The sequence below is a fragment of the Lissotriton vulgaris genome, chromosome 3_1 (genome assembly GCF_964263255.1).
Source record: "Lissotriton vulgaris chromosome 3_1, aLisVul1.2, whole genome shotgun sequence".
NCBI classification, from domain to species: Eukaryota; Metazoa; Chordata; class Amphibia; order Caudata; family Salamandridae; genus Lissotriton; species Lissotriton vulgaris.
This window is the reverse complement of record NC_141689.1, coordinates 1,560,019,953-1,560,042,061: the sequence shown is the minus strand read 5'-3', so window position 1 is coordinate 1,560,042,061 and position 22,109 is coordinate 1,560,019,953. Positions and strand designations below refer to the sequence as shown.

Below are 22,109 nucleotides of genomic sequence, written 5' to 3'. Positions count from 1 at the left end.
CCCAAGGTCACTGAAAGAAAATTTGCCTTATGGGCAGTTTCTTCGTATTCGAAGAAATTGTAGCAATAAAGATCAATACTTTCTACATGCCAACCATCTGAAAGAGAAATTGATTTCCCGCGGATATCCTAAGAGATTAACCAAAGTGGCACTCAAAAGAGCATGGTATACGCCCCGTGAGACTTTATTGATACCAAAAATTAAAGAGCAAAAAGAAACCCCATTAACTTGTGTGCTGACCTATGATCTGAGAGCTAACAAAGTTAAAAAGATAATTCAAAACAACTGGAAACTACTAGGGGACATTGAAATATCTAAACCGCTTTTTGCCTTTAAGAAGGGCTCAAATGTGCGCAATCAATTGGTAAGAGCTAAAAGTAATCCTACAAAACCGGCATCTACCACGACTAGGGATTTACTCAAATTACCTCCAATCGTTGGCCATTTCAGATGCCACAATTGTGTGGCGTGTGAGATGACTAAAGATTCCAAAGAGGTTAAGATTAATGGACAGTCAAACATTCAGAAACATTTTTCTAATTGCAATACTAAAAATCTTATTTATTGTATCATGTGTCCATGTAATTGCTTTTACATTGGACAGACGACTCAAGCTGTCAAGGCTAGAGTCTTACAGCACAAATCCAGAATTAAATGTTTGACCCTAGGGGCTCCTTTGTTCAACCATTATCAGATATTTAACCACTCATTCAATGACATATATTGGTCAGTACTATGTGTGGTTACAAACAGAAACAAAACAGAGACCGAGACTAAATTGAACCAACTGGAGGCAAGACTCATTGAGAAATATCAAACTTCCAAAACTGGATTGAACGATAGAGACGAAATGTGGTCCCTAATAAGTTGATAGTCTCCAAAGGAGATTTTTCGTTGAAGTGCAGCTATGTAGGTGGATAAGTACCGTGAGGTGTTATTGTGTACTATCTGAATGAGACAATGGATTGGATAACTATCATGCCAATTGAATGTACATATAGTATGTTATTTATATGTGTAATGAGAGGTTACAGTAAATGTGCGTTGTTCCCACTATTGAGGCTACAGATTGTAAGAGGGGCACGGTCTCACACGGGTGATTATGCATAGAACTAATTCTGTGTGGCACAACTTGTATATATGATCTATTTCACGGTTATAATAATTGGTTTATCATTGTTTATTTTTTTTATAATTTTATTTTTTTATTTCGTTTTATGCATGAATGAAGCCCTGCTGGTTGTTTAATAGATCGTCAGGGATTGTTTATAGGGTAGGATCCGTTCGCCTGATGCTTACTGTGGGGATGACGAAAGTCTTGTTTTGTATGGCGGCCATCTTAGTTTGGGCTTGGGGGTTAGCCTGTTAGTCCCTCTTCGCCTTCGTCCCTTTGATATTGGCGCGGTTTTCGCGCTAGGCGGCCCTAGCTGTACGTCTTTCCTTGGGAGACGATCCAAGGTATAGAGAATATCTGGCGTGATTTGGAGACGCTGTTGGTCTTTGGACGTGTTTTGAATGAATATCACCGTCCGGATCCGAAAACTCTATTAAGCCACGTATACGTGGACACCAGGTACAGCTGACAACTATAGTTTAGCATGACGACGACCGCCGAGTCTACAGTTTTTAATAGCTTCCACCCGAGCTGATATTATGCTACCTAACACGCCAGTAATTGTGGCGAGGGCTAGGTGTTTGAGACTCGTGTGTTTTAGACACGTTTATTCACTAGGGATGGGTGTACATACTTTTTTCTTGTAGATTAAGGGAGAGTTATTTATTAATACGAGCCATGTACTGGGTCACATCCTGATTTAAATGAATGACCTTGCCAGTTTGGACGTGTCAGAACTTCGGTAAAGGGGACTATAATTTGAACTCGATTTGACACGAGAATATACTAAAAGGCCCCAGGGGAACTAGGATAGGGGGATTGATTTCTTCCTGTGATGGTGACTATGATCTAGTTAGATGTAGTTTCATTTTGTGTATATTGACATTGCAGGTTGTTCGCAGATATGGAGAATTGCCAAATGATATGCTTGGTGTGATACACAATAGCGAAGACCAATTTGAAAATAGGCTGGGATTGTATACCGGGTTTGAATGTGGTAGGTAACATATTTAGTTTCACGTAGGGTGTATTGGTTAGATTTTTAGAATAGTGGTTTAATGCATGGCAATATGGTGTCTTTAGGTTATAAGGAAAAGTGAGATTAGAGAATTTGTCTTTTTTACTCACGAATGTACTTACTTGGTGGTGTTTTTTTTTACTACAATCACGTTTCCTTTCGGTGTGATACTGAATAAGAGACCCCAACCTCAGAGAAGAACTTTCCCCTCTAGAATGGTAGTGGCACCCTAGGGTACCTGTGTCCGTGAATGTTAATGTCATGATAATGTGAATATTTTAGATGAATATTTATTGTATGTTTTGACTTTTGTCTTAGGTAAAGTACTGCTTGTTTTGTTTGCCCATTGTCCTGATGAGGCCTGAAACTGCCTGACAGGCCGAAACGCGTCAACAGTTTATTATTGATTTCGACACACTTTGTTTGATTTGGAAACGATACGGGATATATTCCCTAGGAGTTGGACTGACTTGAGAAGCCATAAAAACATTGAGTTGTGCTTCATCTACTCCCAGATACAATTGTGGTGTTCGAAGAAGGAATTAAGGTTATAAGAGACATTACCGTTTTTTCCTCATTTGCAAACTATTGGGCTTCAGACATAACCCATGGATTAAGGGTCAACGTTTGTATAACTTTATTTGTTATTCATTTTTTCTATCTGTATGTCCTGTTAAAAATTGCTCGATTCAAGAGAATAGATATTGATGTGTATGATTATAATACTACAAAAAACTTTTGAAAAGACTACTAAAAGAGTACTAGATATCACTGATGTGTTTTGTGTTTCTTTCAGATAATTAGCCTTAAGATGAACATAAACCTAGAACAGTCGATTTAGTCATTTACAAATGTGTATGGTGGAGATAGATAATTGATGGTATCTTTCTCCTTAAATAAGTTTGTCTAAATTGATACCATTGGCATCACTTGTATTTTGCTAGTTTATTTTCACCCAGATGCCTAGTGGTTGATTGGGTACCCCCTGTTGTTATTAGAGGATCTGGAATTCCAGCAAACATTAATTATGTTAATTTTAGTTTGGCCAAAAGCGGAGTCTTTAATTTGTTGCCCCCTCACCACAGCCTTACTAGTGTCTCACAAAGTGTGCACTGAGGAGACAGTTTTTGTGGTCTTCTGGATAGAGTTGAATATGATTGACAAGACACATTTTTCCTTTGCAATTTATATAATGAGAGATTTGTAAGGGCCACTGGCCTTGGAGGATTAGTCACTGCTCCAGTTCAAGGTGCAGGTCTACAAGGTCATGGCCAGAAAATCCACAGGAAGCAATCTCTCTCTCACCCTTGGTGCTGGTGTGGTTCCCTAATGGGATGGTAGGTAGGATGATTCATGAGGCAAGGAAATGCAGATAGCAGTGAGGAAGTTATGTTCCGCTGTCCCTTTGGAAATCTGGCTCCTACTACATAGAGGCCGCAGTACTTGCAAGCCATAAGTGACCTACTGCGGAACTAAATTGGCAGCCGGGCTGGGGTTTCCCAAGCCAAGGGACAAAGCAGTTGTTGTAGGGGCCCGCACTTGCTGTGCCTTGTGGGTTTTAGCGGCTTTCTGCAATGGTCAGTTACCCAAGTCTCGGGCCTGGACTCCCTTGGTTCCCTATTTGTGGGAAGAAGGTCTCTGTGTAGTAGGGCAACCTGACAGAAAGAGGCATGCATGATACTGTAGAGTTATACAGAGTTGTTGAGAATCCACAGGAGGCAGCCATTGCGGCTTTCGCAGTTATCTGCCACCTCCGACCGGGAAAGCTGCTGCATAACACATGCGCTGCAGATTTGCCCTGGCGTAACGGGCTCTCAGTCTGCATCAAAAGAGGCTACCGTGAGGTAAGTCCTGCTAGCAGGGACCGGATCGCTGGGCCATGGGGTAAAGGCGGGCATCATCATACTGGGAACCCGAAGGAAGTTGGTCGCAGCTAGAGGACAGCTCCAGAAGGGAAGATGGCCTCTCTCCGGAGGCAAAATGGAGTTGCGTTAGTCATATTCCATGCTGTACAGATCTCCTTGGGGGCTGGTAGCTCACTCCTGGGTGTCCTATGCTCAGTCTCCCACCAGCTTGGTCATAGAGTATGCTGGTTCCCAGCTCGAAGAAGGCAAACGGCCTCTCAAGCCTCAGGGAGAACTAGGGTTGAGATGAGATTTTCATTGGCACCCCTAGCTCTGCCCTTGGCCCAGTCATTCCTGATGTTCTTCAGAACTCTGGGCAGGAGAGACAGTGCCAGAAAGGTGTACCCCTAACTCACTCTAACCTGAATGCATCTCCAAGAGAGTGTTCTTCGGAACTCCAACGTTCAGAAATGTTGACACCCCACATTCAACAGAGACAAAAAGATCAAGCCGGAGCTTTCCTCCTTGTCGGAATATGTCCTGTGTCACTTCGGGATGCAACCACCATTCATGATCTGCCTGACTGAGCTAGTCAGCCCTGGGGATCTGACAGACCAGACAACTCCAGAGGCGTAGCTCTTCTTTGCACAGCACCCAGTACCCTACACAGCTCTGCTTGTTGCAGCACCACATGGCAGTGGTGTTATCCATGAGGATATACACCAGCCTTTCCTTGAGAGATGGCAGATAGGAGGTCTCTGCCAGGTGGACGGCTCCCAACTCCAACAGATTTATGTGCAGCGAAGTTTTCTACCAGAGACCATAGTTCTCCTATTTCCAGGTTTCCCAAATGACCTCACCAGCCCAGCAGGGATGTATCCATCACCATTGCCAGTTCTGGGTGGGGAAGAGATAAGGGTCTGCCCATGGTCAAGTGCAGTCTAGCAGCCATAACTGCAGATGTCATGCAGTCTCCTATGAAACTTGAATGACATTCAACAAGTTTCCTTGGACCCACTGAGACTTCAGATCCCACAGCAGTCAGTATTTCCAATTTGGTGAAACAAACAAGCTGGACGCATGAGGCCAGCTAGCCAAGAAGCCTCAGAGCTGATCTCACCGAGCTCCAATACCGAGGCTATAATATGGGAGTCATAGCCTGGATGGCAGACAGAACTTGAGCCAGAGTGAGTATTCTGAATGACCTACTGAAGGGAGGACGTCAAAAGTGACAATCTAAAATAGGATAAAGGCTTCCGGCCTCCTTCAACACAAGGAGTCCCGAAGAGACAGGACTCGTTAAAAGGCTTATCCATTAGAGACTCCAGCACATCCTCAGAAAAGCCAGTGGGGATTACCTCCACGCATGACAGCACACTAGTGCCCACAGCTCTGCACAGGCAGTCAGTAGTATCCAGGATAGCCCTAAGGATATATTTTGCTGCATCCAGGCCGTCCAGAATGGTTTGAGGCAAAAGATGCTTAAAGGTTCTCTGGGATTGTCAGCAAGATCTTATAGGTCATGTCCCAGAAGAATTGTGTATAATGAGCTAACTGGAAGACTGCACTAAATGACCAAGCTGGGGGTAGGGGACATCCAGTTCATGAATAACCCAATCCTTTTTGGCTTCCTGTCTAGCGGGGACTTGGGGAACATGTTAGGATTGACTTCAGTGGTGGAAACTTCGTCCACCAAAATCTCAAGAGTCAGGTGCTGCATAAGAAAGTCCAGGTCGTCTGGAGCTGGTCTTTGGGGTATGGCACTGTTCTCTGGTGGGAAAAGGCAAGGCCCTCCAGGTACCCATAATGGTGTCAAGTCAGGATATCATTAAGTGGAAGGGTTCAAATAAAGCTGGACCAGGATGCAAAACCTCAGTATGAACATTTGTGTTAACTTCAACACGCCAAAATTCATTCATTCAATTGTTAAAGATTTACATTCTTTCTGAATTTTTCCTGGTTGTGAGTTTGACATTTCTGAGAAGCACCTTCACAGTTGTGGCACTTACACCAAAAGTACAGATCACTAAGGGTATGCATTTTTATTGGAGATAACCTAAAAAGATACAAAAAACTGTTATGACTGTGTAACAAGAAGAATTACATTTAATTGAAGAGTGTAAGGGTTTCCGAGAGTGAAATTATGGATTTCACACACTCACAGATGCACCACACACTATACAGACAATTATTTTGGCTTTGCAGGATGATTCCTATCGTAAGCCTTTTGTTTGTTCAGATAGCAGGAGTAGCTAAAATTCTTCTGTTGGGAAGAAACCACCATGCCAGCTAAAGTCTGTGCACTTCACAAGTTCAAAAATCAAAGCTCTCCTAAACGTCTTAAGCTATTACCTTTCCGGGAATCTTACATTTTGGGTTCAGTAAAGAAAGGGGCCAATATGAACTGGCATCCAGTAGGTCCCTCCCTAGTTGGGGCAAAACAGTGGGAGGGATCCAGCAGTCAATGCAAGAGTGCATAAAGCTAAAAGCCTCATGGCAAGATCCTGAATAACTTATGCAAAAAACATCCATCTCCAGTGTTTACCAGATGCTAATTGATCAATGGACATTGTTATATGCTCTAGGGGCATTCATAATATCTCCGCCTTCCTGAGGTAGTCTGGGCATTTGTATTACAGCTAAATACTCTGGTGGTGTCCCTTCTGAATAGTCACTGAGGGCGATACAAAGGGGCATATAATAATCAGCGAAGGTCCTACTAATATCTAGCTGCTAGTGTACAGATGGTTCTCAAACGAGCATATGCTATAAATCGGTTTTCACTCCTCTTCAGATCAGCCTTGCCAGTAGGATTTCTGCAAGTTCACCTTGCCCATGCATCTTAGCGACAAAATCTTTGTAGTTGAAGCGCTCAAGTCAAAGCATCAGATCATGGTATTCTTTGCCTCAATCACTGCATTATCTTTGCACCATAGGGTCTGTAGCAGCTATCTCCTCTAGTTCACGTATCTCTTGTTCCAAATCGGTCAACTGACGAGCCAAGACAATCCAAGAACTAAGTCCCATAGCTAGTTTTCATGCACACCACGCAATATAGTCTTGAATGCCTACTATTCCGAAGCAGCATCTCTGCAACACCCTTCATTTTCCATTAAGTAGTATGCTACATATATGCCCATATGGTACGTCTGAAGGCTGAGTCTAAGAGTGCATCTACCTCTAGTCCTGAAGAGGGTATGGAAGGGGGGGGCATGGCTTTTGTGTAATACTTGTAATACTTAAATGCTCCACACCAGTTATCTCTAGGTCCACCCTCTGTTTACTCAAAAACATGTCCAACTGCATGTGCACAATGTACATGGAGGACTAATGTGAATATTTGACATGGGTAGCGTATAAACCCTCCAGATCTCAGAAAACCTCCAGTGTGTAAGCCAGATGATAAAAATGCCTAGATATTCCCCTATATGTGACGTTCTGCATAGGCAGAATTGTTGCGAGTCCCCTATAGGGCCCTTTCTAGTTTTCCCCTAGGTTAGCCTAACTGCACACGGTGTATGCTGCTTTCGCTTTGCACACATTACGAAGCAACATGCTTATTTTAGATTGTTTTAGAAATAGGCTGCATATGTATTATTCAACTCTACTGCTGGGATGCAGTCTGAACATTCAGTACAAGGGAAAACATTGTGTCCTGTTTTTCTTTGTGATCGGACACTAACACAATAGGAAATACCCACTGTTTTAAAGTAGGGCATTTCTTACCATAAGCAAAGACTAGCCATTTTGAAAATAGAGAGGAGAGATTTCTAGCAGAGAACAGGTACCGGGATGAGAGCCAGCTTTGCGCCATTTGAGATGCAGACCAACCAACAGCAAATGCCAGGTATGAGCCTGGTGCCATCCCAGAGTTCTTTGTTATATTATTGTAGGGTAGGCTTAGGCAGATACACCAATAACCACGACTGGGCTTTTCATTGTGTACAGATTATTACTTATGCTAATTACATTACTAAGTTATGTATGTTTTCTAGTGGCAGCACAGTTGCTTCATAATGGAGCACAATAGTTTAAATAAATATTGTAAACTGTTTTCATGTCTCATTTCTGTTTATTATGGACATGCCAAAAACAAAGGGGACTGGAGGTGAGTGCTTGCAATGTTCAACACTCCGTCCATCATCCCCTTTGATTTTGGCATGTCCATAATAAACAGAAATGAGACATGAAAACAGTTTACAATATTTATTTAAACTATTGTGCTCCATTATGAAGCAACTGTGCAAGGGTCCCACGTCTGGGCATACCCTGCCAACTTAGAGCAAACAAAGCAAAACCAAAGGGGATGATGGACGGAGTGTTGAACATTTCAAGCACTCACCCCCAGTCACCTGATCTGGGTTTAATCCATCATCATTCTATTATGGCCATGTCTGAACTGGGATGGCGGAGTGAGCTAAAGAATGATGATGGATTAAACCCAGATCAGTTGACTGGGGGTGAGTGCTTTTAATGTTCAACACTCCGTCCATCATCCCCTTTGGTTTTGCTTTGTTTGCCCTAAGTTGGCAGGGTATGCCTAGACCTGGGTCCCTTGCTCACTTTGCCACTGGATTCAAGCTAGCCTGATAGCTGATTGTAGGAGAGTAGGGTCTGCAATCCTATGATCACCCCAGATTTTTGCTTTATGCTTCACTGGTTTACGACTTCTCTGGCTGTGGGCCTGCTAATCAGACCCACAGCCTTGCTGTTCTCTCACTAAATTGACACGTGTACCTTAGGTGCATTTACCAATTGGTACTGGGCCACCTTATCAGACCCTGTAACTCAGGGCATAGGTGTACCCAGGGCCTACCAGGGGCTGCAGAATGTATTATGCCACCCCTGGCAGGCCATCTAAATCTGACACAACTGGCTGCACGACAGCTGGGGCGAGGTGGTGTAATCACCCCTTGCTTTAGATATAGTATACCTATATCTAACCCTAAAATGGACACCCGTATTCCTATCAGTCACTCCTATGGCAGGCCTTGACAATCCTGAAGGCAGAGTGCTTGGAATCGTGTGAGATGGTGCTCTGGCATGAGCTGAGCCGGATTGCAGCTTGCGGAACCAAGTCCTAATAGCTGTTCCATGATAACGCATACCATATACTCTTAAGTGCATTATAATCCTCGTGGTTATATGCCAACACTGGTATCGCTTTATCAAAACATGTCAAGTAAGGTGTCATACGATTGGAATACTAACCCCTCGCCAATTCTGGCGACGGGGTTAGCATTCCACCCTTCTAGAGGGACACGACATGTATGTAACTGTGAACCCCGGTTAAAGTTAACTGAAGCCTCAGCTCCACAAAATGGATGCTGCCACCACAGACACAAGTCTGACCTCCTGCTGCTGGGAGTCCTTCCAGCGAGGGAGGCTTGGACAAAGGGTTTCCTGTTAGGGGCGGCGCTAGCACCATCCCAGACAGGGTTTTGTGTATCCTGGGCAGGCAGGGCTTTAGAGGAAGGTGACTGCAAGTGGCACCCCGGTGCTCACTATGCATCTGCCGGCTAGAACCAGTTCCAGGGGCACACCAGCCCCTGAGCTGGGGAAAGTCCGGCATGGGAGAGGGGTGTAACCACCCCCCTTCCTGGTCCCACCCATGGGCAGGACCTAGTCGCGTGCCAGCCCCTTTTCCTAGTATAAAGATAGGAGCGGGCCCCCTTCCAAATTAGATCATCTTTGAATCCTGAAACTACTTTCTACGAAAGGAACTCAAGACTTCTTCCTAAGATTTCTCCCTTGTGACTAAGGAGTAGTCCCGCAGGCACCATCCAAGCATCGCGGTTTGCTGTAAGTCTCTCCTCCGGATCAAGACTGCCCAGCTCGACGAGAACCGGCTTCCCTGGCACCTCTGACCTCTACCTGCATCATCAGCCCAGCTGAGATTCGTGGGTGTGACGAGACCTCGAGGGACCGGCCATCTTCAGGACTGCACGACGCTTGCCCAGCATGACCGCCGAGGGATCCTCGAGTGAGTGCTTTGGGGTGTGAGAAGCCCCAACCCTGAGCAGCTCCAGCACCGAAGTCCAGCCTCCCAGCCTCCACGAGATCTGCGTGGGGCCCTTCTGCTCTTTGCTGCTCACCGTGTTGTCTGGCTACTGGCCTGCTGGCTTGTGGCCTTCCCGACGACGAACGACGACATCAACACCGCTGGTCTGGTTGCTCCAGACTGGCCCTTGCTTCCCTCCAACAGAGGAGCACGCCGGACCCTCCTGGTCTACTCCAGATGCCATTTTGAGTCCACCGCGTGGGCTTGCATTTGCCAAGACTTGTTGCCCCAATCCTGAGTCCAGCGACGTCGACAGCAGATACCTTTGTGGGACAGCTCGCACCTCCATCCTGGTCGCCGACAACACCTCCTGGTCCGTGAGACTGCAGAGCCCAGCGTCGCCCACTCACCTGGTCGAGGTGACTCCATCCGGTGCCATCCGGGTGCCCATCTAATCACTGGCTAGTGATTCAGAACTTGGTGCCCTCTGCTTACAGGTGTCTTCCATCTTCGATCCAGGCTTGGATCCCTCCGAATCTTTTCACTGGACGCCTGCCAGCAACAACTTCTTTCAGGCTCCATAGACTGCAACGAGGATTCCCGACGTCTTTCCAGACCTATGCATCCGCAGCCCCTGGGCTAGGTAAACTCAGCATTTCGGTGCTCCAGCATAGCTTTGCTATCCAAGGGTCCAGATCCTTTTTCGTTTCAGCTCTACCTAGTCGGATTCGTCCGATAACACTAACTTTACGAAATCTAGCATCCATAGACTTTGTCCCGCATCCCGCGTGAGAGTGCACACTCTGCACCCGATCTCCCTAGGCCTCCTGCTAGTAATCCGAAGGTTCAGCAGTCAAGTCCTAGCGATCCCAAAGCCTATTAGAGTAGTACTTACCTGCTAGTAATTTCGCATTCCACTTTTGTATTATATGGTTTTTCGTGCCCCTCGGGCATTTGTGTAAATTGTGCGATTTGAGTATTTTCCTAAAAGCTTTGTATTGTGCTTAGCGCCCTGTCCTCATAAAGAGTCCAGGGCTGTTGTGTTCTAAATAAATATACTTTTATTTTCATAACAACTTGTGTGGTGTCCTTTCACTTGGTGTTCAAGGGGTATATGTGATGGTATAACAGCTGGCTTAACATGCCCTCTAGAGTTTAGCCTAAAGACTGCTCTTGTCCATGCTACTAGGATAGGTGGTCTAACGGTTGACTTACAACCAATCATCAATTAAGGTCGTTTGGAATGATACACAGTGATCACTAGAATAGTGAGCACTATCAGGCCAACTTCTCACACTGATGATGGCTGATTAGCAAGAAACCGGTCCCAGGATGGTTGTTTCTGGTCCAGGAAAGACATGGCTTGGCAGTATGGGCTGGACTGCTCCCAGGAGGTATAGGGTCAGACTGATTTGCATATAGCCATGTCTGAACTGGGTTGGCGGAGTGAGCTATAGAACGATGATGGATTACACCCAGATCAGTTAACTGGGGGCGTGTTCTTGCAATGTTCAACACTCCGTCCATCATCCCCTTTGGTTTTGCTTTGTTTGCCCTAAGTTGGCAGGGTATGCCTAGACATGGATCCCTTGCTCACTTTGCCACTGGATTCAAGCTAGCCTGATAGCTGATGACGGCTGATTAGCCAGAAACCGGTCCCAGGATGGTTGTTTCTGGTCCAGGAAAGACATGGCTTGGCAGTACGGGCTGGACTGCTCCCATGAGGTATAGGGTCAGACTGATTTGCATATAGCCATGTCTGAACTGGGTTGGCGGAGTGAGCTATAGAACGATGATGGATTACACCCAGATCAGTTAACTGGGGGCGAGTGCTTGCAATGTTCAACACTCCGACCATCATCCCCTTTGGTTTTGCTCTATTATGAACATGGATCAGTGAGAGACCGAAAGGTGATGACCTACTACTGCAGTTCCCAGAGAAGATAGTGTTGTGTTCTGGGGTGCCAACTTACCTGTTACTCTGTAAATGTTCGGAGGGCAGGAAAGGCACTATGAGCTAGTCAGGATTCTGGCCCACAGGCACTGATTTAGTACGGTGGCTCAATCCCTATATACAGATTTTCTGTGATCGTAGGCATAACCCTGGTCCCAAACAGAATCCCTACAGCATGACACCACCAGCGTTTGGTCTGGTACTTATTTACTGCTCTCCTGAGTAGTACTTGTGTGCTTCCATAATAGCCCTTACACCTATTATCGGAGCGGTTCGTGGGGTTAGGGAGTAATCCTACATAGTGTATAGGGAGCACAAAATTCTGTGTTTTTTTTTCAAACTTGGAAAGTTTAAAACGATAACCCATTTTGTGTTGCACTTTGAATCCCTTTCTGTTTTACTTATTCCTGCATTACCTGCCGCCATTCCAGTTAACTGCAAACCTACTGCCCATGCACATGTAATGCATCATGGACTTAAAAATGCAGGTGGTCCGTTCTGCAGTCCGGGCATAGTTTGAACCTGTAATTTTTGGTGGGGGACATTATTCCCTTTCACATTGGATTTGGATTTGAAAATCATCAAATATTGACGAAAGAGGAAGTGATATTCAAGATCAGTGTTTAAAGGTGCAGAAAGAAAGGAACTGATGTTGGTGTGCAGGGCGTAGCGCTTAGAAATGCTCTGTCACTTTCGACGAGGAAAGGAGTCAATGGAGAACAGCACTATTTCACAAAGCACAGAAGCAGTGTTATGAAAAGTCTCCGAAACCAGTATGGCACCTGGGGAAAATTCTAAAGGTGAGGAATCTGCATCTAGAAGTATCCATCAGAAATTAAATATCCAAGTTGGAGAAGCTATAATTAGAGACCACTTAATTACAATTTGGACAGAGAGAATACACTGACTGTACCTTATTTGAGAGCGATTCAGCTGTTTGAATTTTTTCGGAGTTCTCTTCAATGCAAAACGATAACTCTGCAATCTTATTTCTCAACTCAGTCTCCAACTCTTTTTGTTGTTTCAGATCCTCCTGCCTTTTTCTAAGTTCATCTTGAGCTTCTATGGACTGAAAAAACAAAGTACAGATTATGGGATTGATACCCAAAACTCTCACCTCCCACCAACATTTCATCCTCCGGTAAATTGAGCAGGTTTGAGCCCAGATCAGTCAGAGTGGAGGAATGAAACACTATACTCCTCTTGATGCGATCTCCCAACCCGTTCACATTCCACAAGAGTATTTTGAGGCGGCCACTGGATGGACTAGAATTACAGTCTTGACTCATGAAAATCCGTGAAAGTGAGGCCCCCCAACCCCAGCGAGTGAAAGAGCACGGTAAAACATTCTACTCTGGCACAGGAGACAATAATGAAAAACCATCACAAATGAGCACTGAAAATTACAAAAACCACATACCCAGGACCCAACTGGCGTTGCAAATACGATTGTTCGATAAACTGCACCTAGAAAAACAAACTGAATAAAAACCCACAAATATCCCCAATCGTAACCCTAGATCCCCCCCACCCTGCCTCACTGCAACGTGGACTCAAAACTGCCCTCCCCCCAATTTTTCATCAGCAGTACCCTTGCACGTAGGTAGGCGTCGTCTTCGACTCCGCGTCCGTCGTCGACGTCATGATGGGGATGACGGAGTACTTAGACGCCTCACTCGCGCGCGGACGTCAGTTCTGTACATAGCTTTCCGCGCCAGGAACACAGAGCTATGATAGAAACCGACACTGGTGCCATGAAACTAGGGCCATGAAAGGGATGTCCTTAACCTTAGATATCGGGTTCGCAGAACGGGGAGGATGGGTGGGGCGGTAAGGAATCTAACACTAACTAATGTTTCTTACAGATATATACTTACCGAACTTGTGCATCTAAAAGAAACACGTTAGTGTTAGATTCCTTACCTTAGAATAGATACCCCAGCAATATCAACCCCGGTGGTGGGTCTGCGAACCAAGATCACACCAGAAAGTCCTGGAGAACTGAAAGGTCGAAAAAGCCATCTCTCTGGACTTGGCTGTCCAGGCAGTAGTGCCTAGCAAACGTGTGCAGCGAGGCCCACGTAGCAGCCTGACAGAAGTCCTGCAAGGGGACTCGCCAACCCAGGGCAGTAGTAGCCGCCGTGGCCCGAATAGAATGGGCATGTAGCCCCACAGGAGGCTCTTTTTTTGCCCAAGAGTATCAAACCTTGATACACAAGACGACCCACCAAGAGATGGTCCGCTTGTGCACCGCCCGTCCCTTCTTAGCGCCCACGAAACCAACAAAGAGCTGGTCGTCCACCCGTAACAGACTTGTGCGATTTAGATAGGAGAGCGCACGTTTTGGGTCCAGACGGTGGAGCCTCGCTTCCTCTTTTGAGGTATGCGGAGTGGAAAGAAGGTGGGCAAGGTGATGGACTGCCTATATGAAAGGCTGTGACCACCTTGGGCAGGAAAGAAGGACGAGTCCTCAGAACAACCTTGTCCGGATGGACAGAGAGGAAAGGAAGTTTAGAAGATAGAGCCTAGAGCTCACTCACTCTGCTGGCAGAAGTGATGGCAACCAGGAATGCAGTCTTAGGAGTCAGAAGACGAAGAGGACAGTTATGAAGTGGCTCAAAGAAGCGCACATCAGATAAGTAAGAACAAGGTTCAAGTCCCACTGAGGCATCACGAAAGGAACAGGAGAGAACATGTGCGTGACACCCTTAAAGAATCTATTTACAATAGGGGATTCGAAAAGAGAAGGCTGATCAGGAAGCCTGAAGAAGGCGGAAATGGCAGAGGTAGACCTTAAAAGTGCCCAGTGCTGAGCCCTGCTGGGTAAGAGAAAGAAGGAAGAGGAGAACTCTCTGAAAGAGGGGCAGAGAGAGGATCCACATCCTTTGTTGTGCACCATGCCACAAATTTGTTCCACCTGCAGGCGTATACCGTTTTTGTGGAGGGACGCCTGGCTGCCAGAATCACATCATATACTTCAGGAGGCAAGTCAAATGGCCTCCACTGTCGCCACTAAATCTCCACGCATGGAGGTGGAGGCTGGACAGGTTCGGGTGGAGGACTGTCCCCTGCTGCTGCGACAGAAGATCCTCCTGAAGAGGCAGACGAATCGGAGGATCGACTGAAATGCTGAGTAGATCGGGATAGCAGTATCTTCGTGCCCAGTCCGGAGCTACAAGGATGACTTGGGCCCGGTCGCTTCTGATCTTCTTCAGCACTCTGGGCAGAAGTGGTATAGGCGGAAAGGCGTACAGCAGACCGCAGCTCCACTCACGACGAAAAGCGTCTCAGAGCGAGTGCCGCCTTGGAAATTTCAACAGGCAGAACTGATGACATTGCGCGTTCTCTTCGGTGGCGAATAGATCTAACCAAGGCTCTCCCCACAGCCGAAAGAGGCCTTGCTCCACGTCCGAGTTCAGACGCCATTCATGATCCATCATGCACCGGCGGCTGAGTTCATCCGCCCGACGTTCAAGGAACCTGCCAGGTGTTGAACCACCAGGTTGATGCCCTGGTGTTCCAGCCATGTCCAGAAGTGCAGAGCTTCCTGCATTGGGGGGGATGCGAGCTGGCAGTGCCCCGGGGGCAGACGGCCTCACTGTAGGCTTCTACAAGGCTTTTATAGACAAACTAATGCCGCACCTGATTACCCTTTTTGTTGATATCTGCGCGGAAGGAAGCATGTCTCCCTCCATGAGCGAGGCTCTGCTGATCACAATCTTGAAGCCCGGGAAACTCCCAGACGTTTGCGGTTCCTATCGACCGCTTTCCCTGATAAACGTGGATGCCAAGCTGTATGTCATAGTGTTAGCCACGCGGGTGGCACTGCTCGTCCCTGACCTTGTGGCACCAGAGCAGGCCGGATTTGTTCCGGATCGGAATCTAACGTATAATATCAGAAAGGTATTGGGAACAATGCAGCATGTACGGCAGGAAAATAAAGCGTTAGCCATATTCCTTGACATGGAGAAGGCATTCGACTCCGTGGAATGGCCCTTCATGCTGCGAGTATTGCGGAGGCTGGGACTGGGTGAACCCTTCCTGCAAATGCTGGGGGCGCTGTATTATAAACCCACAGCAAGACTACGGATAGGAAACACTGTCACTGACCCCTTTGAAATCAGCAGGGGAACAAGACAGGGGTGCCCCCTCTCCCCCTTACTGTACGCACTAGTAGCCGAACCCTTGGCATGTGCGATTAGGGAATATCATGCTGCAGAGGGTATCAATTTTCCGACGTACAAGATAGGTATTTCCACGTACGCCGATGACACCCTGCTGTACGTTCGCGACCCGGAGACTAATCTCAAATCAGTGCTCAGAGAGGTAGTAAGGTTTGGGGCCCTTTCGGGGCTGAAAGTCAATTGGGCCAAATCAGTAGCGTTCCCGTTAACCCCAGCTACCAAGCCTTTTGAGATGGAATATCCGCTGCAGTGGACAACGGACCCGGTTCGTTACTTGGGGTTACAGCTGCATACAGATCCTGAACTACTGATTCGGGAAAACTACGGGACCGCCTTTTCCAGGCTGGTGGACGACGTTGAAAAGTGGTGCAAACTTCCCCTGTCACTGATGGGCAGGATTGCCATCATGAAAATGGTAGTTTTACCAAGATTTCTGTTCCTGTTCACTAACATCCCGGTGGTCGTCTCCAAGGTTTTTAGAAACAACTGACACAGGTACTCATTCGACTTGCGTGGGGGGGTAAACACCCTAGGATTCAATGGAAGATCCTGACATTACCATACGAGATGGGGGGACTGGGAGTCCCTGATATGGAGAGATATTATAGGGTAGCACAGGCAGCTCATCTGCATTCATGGATACATGGAAACCCACATGTCCCACATGTCATTCTTGAGCGTCTCTTTGCGGAACCTTTATCACTGCCAGCCACGGTCTGCCTGCCGGTGGACCGTGGTGTAGGTAGACTGGACTCCATAAAGACCGCGAACCACGCTTGGCATGAGCTGGCACGGGCGCAGGGTTGCGATCTGCTGTATTCCCCGCAAATGCAAGTTGAATGGGCAGTATGGCTCCCCCTACTGAAGGAGAAAGGAGTCACAAGAACATTGCACAAGTTGGGAATCTCAAAGCTGGAGGACTTGCTCGTGGACGGGGTGGTGAAGACATGGGAACAGTTACACCCCCCCCCCCCCCCTCCCTGCAGACAGACGCTTCACTCTTAACACGCTTCCAGTATCATAGAGTCCGAGGTGCACTGCAGGACCTTTTGGGCCCGGGCCTGGCGGAGCCTGCTGAGGTACCGGAACTCACATACGTGATTAAAACGGTGACCTCTCGTAAGCTAGTGACTAATCTAAACAAATTGGGAGCCCAACACAAACAGCTCCAGTATTCCAAAGCTAGGACGGAATGGCAGCACGACCTCCATACACAGATAGAAGACGAGATGTGGAGGTATTGTTGCCTCAGTACTAAAAGGTTGTCTTTTAACGGGAGGCACAGATTAGTGCATTTCAAATATTTGCACTGTGTCTACTACACCCCGGAGAGGCTGCACAGGTACGGGTTGAGGCGATCCCCGGAATGCGAACGCTGCCACGCGCCAATAGACGATTTTCTCCATATGGATTGGAGCTGTCCCGGCGTCAACAAATTTTGGGGGGGGAAGTGTTCTTGGAACTTGGTCTGATATTGAGAGTAGAGCTTGCAGCTGACCCGGCACTAGCACTGCTGGGATATTCGAAAGCCTTGCAAGTAGCACTAAGACGATTGGCTGATATGGCCTTACTAATAGCCAGACGAGTGGTGGCCACTTGCTGGATGAGGGGCCCACTACCCACAAAGAGGTGGGCTAGGGATATGCTGTACTGCTGCACACAATCTGAAGTATATAATAGTTGCTCCCACCTAAGAGTCGCCCCAAGAACTTCTGGAGCCTGTACCAGACATATATTAGTGCTAGTGAGGTGGAGGAGGAGACAGAGCAAGGTGGGGACGAGCTGAATACACCTGAGGAACACGATATGGGGACTACACCGGGGACTGTGGAAAGCACAGAGTAGAGGGAACTAGGGTGGAGGAGATGAGGATCAGCGGGCAGAGGGAGGCCGGAGCGCAGGAGACACACTAGGGGAGATTGGGGAATATTGTTTGGGGGCCGATCAGGGAGGTACTGCAGGACAGGGGTGGAAGGCACGAGTTTGAGTGGGGCACACTCCTCCCCTCCTTTACCTGAAGGAGTGCGAACTGACACTATTACTCTGAGATGTAGATTGGGCAGGAGAGCTGCTGGCGAGTTGCGGGTGGGGGGGTAGTTGGGGTAGGCTTAAGGGAGTTTGTTTCAAATTAAGGGTGTGCCTAGCCCGCCATTGACTGGGTTTAGCGTGTCAAAGGCTTGTAGGCAGACAACAGTTTGATAGCAGACGACGTGAGGTGATTTTACGGCAATGTCAATTTGACCATACCTGGAGCTCTTGTGCATCGTAATATAATTGAACGCCGCCGAGCCTCCGGGATGTCGGCTAGCAGGCTGTGTAGGAATTTACTGGTGTGAGTAACTGTGTCTGCTTAGTACCAGCTGCCGGCCCCAGGGTTGTAGGTGGCGCACCCTGTATAAGATTTTGCAAATGAATAAAGGTTTTTGAAAATGAAAAAAAGAAGTGCAGAGCTTCCTGACAAAGAGTCCACAACCCCACCCTGCCCGGTTTGTTGCAGTACCAAATGACGGAGGTGTTGTTCGTGACCACCTGCACTACACTTCCCTGCACAGATGGAAGTGATGCCTTCAGTGCAAGCCGGATCACCCGCAATTCCAGAAGGTTGATGTGGAGCCAGGACTCCGCCGGAGACCAGAGGCCTCTGATCTCCCTCTCTCCCATGTAGCCCCCCCCCCAACCCAGAATGGACGCATCTGTCACTACCACGTGCTCCGGTTAGGGAAGGAAGAGAGATCTGCCGCTGACCCAATCGCGGTTCGTGAGCCACCACTGCAACTGTTTCACAGTGCCCTTCGAGATCCGGACGTAGTCAGACAGGTTGCCCTGATGCTGTGCCCACTGAAACTTCAGGTCCCTCTGCAGAGCCCGCATCCGCCACCGGGCATGATGCACCAGAAGGATGCAGGAGGCCATCAGCCCCAGGAGCCGCAGCGTCAACCTGACCGAGACTCGGGATAAAAGCTGAAAGACCGGAATCAGAGCCTGAATATCCTGAACCCGCCGCTCGGGGGGCTAAACCAGAAACTGCCCTGAATCCAGAACCGCTCCGATGAAGAGGAGCATCTGGGAGGGGCACAGGTGTGACTTCGGCACGTTGATGGAGAACCCCAGCGAGTGCAGGATATCGGCCGTAGTATGGAGATGAGAGACGACTGTTTGGGGCGAGCTCGCCTTTAACAACCAATCGTCGAGATAGGGGAAGACTGAAACCCTTAATCTGCGCAGATGAGCTGCGACCAACGCCATCACTTTCGTGAACACTCGTGGGGCGCTGGAAAAGCCGAAGGGGATCAAGGTAAACTCAAAGTGCTTGTGGCCTACCGTGAACCGCAGGTAACGCCGGTGGGCCAGCAGGACGGGGATTTGAAAATACGGGTCCTTCAAGTCCAACGCTACCATCCAGTCTTCTGGGTCAAGGGCAGCAAGGACCTGAGCCAAAGTCAGCATCTTGAACTTCTCCATCCGGAGGAAGCCGTTGACGCTCCTTAGATCCAAGATAGGGCGTAGGCCCCCTTTGCACTTCTTGGGTAACAGAAAGTAGTGGAAATATCAACCACGTCCTACTTCTGGCCCAGGAACGCGCTCGACAGCCCCCTTAGCCAAGAGGGCTGTAACTTTCTCCTGCAAGTTGCAAGTGATCCCCCGACATGCGGTGGTTCGGCTGGAGGGGTCGCCTCGAAAGGGAGGGATTAGCCCCTTCGGACGATTTTCAGCACCCACCTGCCCGATGTGATGGAGTGCCAGTGGAGGAGGTGATGGCGAACCCTGCCCCCCACTGGCGTTGAATGGGCCTGAAAGCTCGGACTTGGAGGATTTTGAAGCAGATGCTGCGGGGGCAGGTGCAGACTGGCCTTGCCTGTGTCCGCCCGCACCGACACAGCAGTTACTACGTCCGCGACCGCGTTGAGGTGGATTCTGCGGCCTGTGGCTAGCTGGACGACGTGAGGGGGGGGGGACCCATCCTTGGCCACGAAAGGGACGAAAGGCGGAAGTCTGCTGGTGTTGGCAGAGGCCCAAGGACTTGGCCTAAGCCCTGGAGTCCTTAAACGTTCCAGCACGCTATCCGCCTTGTCGACAAAAAGGCGACGGCCATCAGAGGGCATGCCCATAAGGGATGTTTGGACATCGCCCGAAAAATTGGCGAACCTCAGCCAGGCGTGGTGGCGAACCGCCACTGTCGATGCAATCGCCCTGCGTATCCAGTCCGCACCGAATGGAGTATCGTGCTGCGTCCCTTCTGTGAGAAGTTGGCCTGATATTCAGTGTTCACTATTCTAGCGATCACTATGTATCAGTCCAAACAACCCTTATGGTGATTGGTTGTAAGTCAACCGATAGACCAGCTATCCTAGTAGCATGGACAAGAGCAGTCTTCGGGCTAAACTCTAGAGTGCGTGTTAAGCCAGCTGTTATACCATCACATATACCCCTTGAACACCAAGTGAAAGGACACCACACAAGTGTTATGAAAATAAACAGTGTATTTATTTAGATCACAACAGCCCTGTACTCTTTATGAGGACAGGGTACTAAGCACACAACAAAACTCTTACGAAAATACTTTAAGTTGCACAATTTACACAAATGCCCGAGGGGCACGGAAAACCATATACTATGGAAGTGGAATGCGAAATTACTAGCAGGTAAGTGTAGGAGAGTAGGGTCTGCAATCCTATGATCACCCAGATTTTTTGCTTTTGTTTCACTGGTTTACGACTTTCTCTGGCTGTGGGCCTGCCAATCAGACCCACAGCCTAGCTGTTCTCTCACTAAAATGACATGTGTACCTTAGGTGCATTATCCAATTGGGGCTGGGCCACCTTATCAGACCCTGTAACTCAGGGCATAGGTGTACCCAGGGCCTACCAGGGGCTGAAGCATGTATTATGCCACCCCTGGCTGGCCTCCTAAATTTGACACAACTGGCTGCATGACAGCTGGGGCAAAGTCGTGTAATCACCCTTTGCTTTAGATATAGTATACCTATATCTAACCCTAAAAAATGGACACACAGATTCCTATCAGTCACTCCTATGGCAGGCCTTGACAATCCTGAAGGCAGAGTGCTTGGAATCGTGTGAAATGGTGCTCTGGCATGAGCTGAGCCTGTCTGCAGCTTGCGGAACCAAGTCCTAATAGCTGTTCCATGATATCGCATACCATATACTCTTAAGTGCATTATAATCCTCGCAGTTAAATGCTATCTTTGGTATTGCTTTATCAAAATATGTCGAGTAAGGTGTCATATGAATTGGAATACTAACCCCTCGCCAATTCTGGCGACGGGGTTCGCATTCCACCCTTCTAGAGGGACACAACATGTATGTAACTGTGAACCCCGGTTAAAGTTAACTGAAGCCTCAGCTCCACAAAATGGATGCTGTCACCACAGACACGAGTCTGACCCCCTGCAGCTGGGAGTCCTTCCAGCGAGGGGAGCCTGGACAAAGGGTTTCCTGTCAGGGGCGGTGCTAGCACCGTCCCAGACAGGGTTTTGTGTATCCTGGGTAGGCAGGGCTTTACAGGAAGGTGACTGCTGAGTGGCACCCCGGTGCTCACTACGCATAGGCCGGTCAGAACCAGTTCCAGGGGCACACCAGCCCCTGGCCTGGGGGAAGTCCGGCATGGGAGAGGGGTGTAACCACCCCCCTCCTAGTCCCACCCATAGGCAGGACCTAGTCACCGGGTCAGCCCCCTTTTTTTAGTATAAAGATAGGAGCGGGCCCCCTGTTCAAATTAGATCATCTTTGGAATCAAGACATGACTTTCTGCGAAAGGACATCAAGATTTCTTCTTCAAGATTCTCCCTTGTGGCTAAGGAGTAGTCACCCTGCATCAAGCGGGCACCATCCTAAGAACACTGCGGTCTGCTGCAAGTCCTTCCTCAGGAATCCGACGACACAGCTCGACGAGACCCGGCTTCCCTGGCACCTCTGACCTCTACTCACCTCTACAGCAAAGCTGAGAACTGCGAGTGCGACGAGACCTTGAGGG

General features: G+C 48.1%; 1 protein-coding gene across 1 annotated transcript in view; it reads right to left on the bottom strand.

Moving 5' to 3' along the window:
- The window catches only part of CENPE (centromere protein E), a 1,817,274-nt gene that overhangs the window by 438,828 nt on the left and 1,356,337 nt on the right, over positions 1–22,109 (bottom strand). The window contains exon 44 of the mRNA XM_086962044.1: positions 12,845–13,000. Coding sequence (XP_086818170.1) covers positions 12,845–13,000 — 156 coding nt within the window. The remainder of the gene's footprint in view (positions 1–12,844; positions 13,001–22,109) is intronic.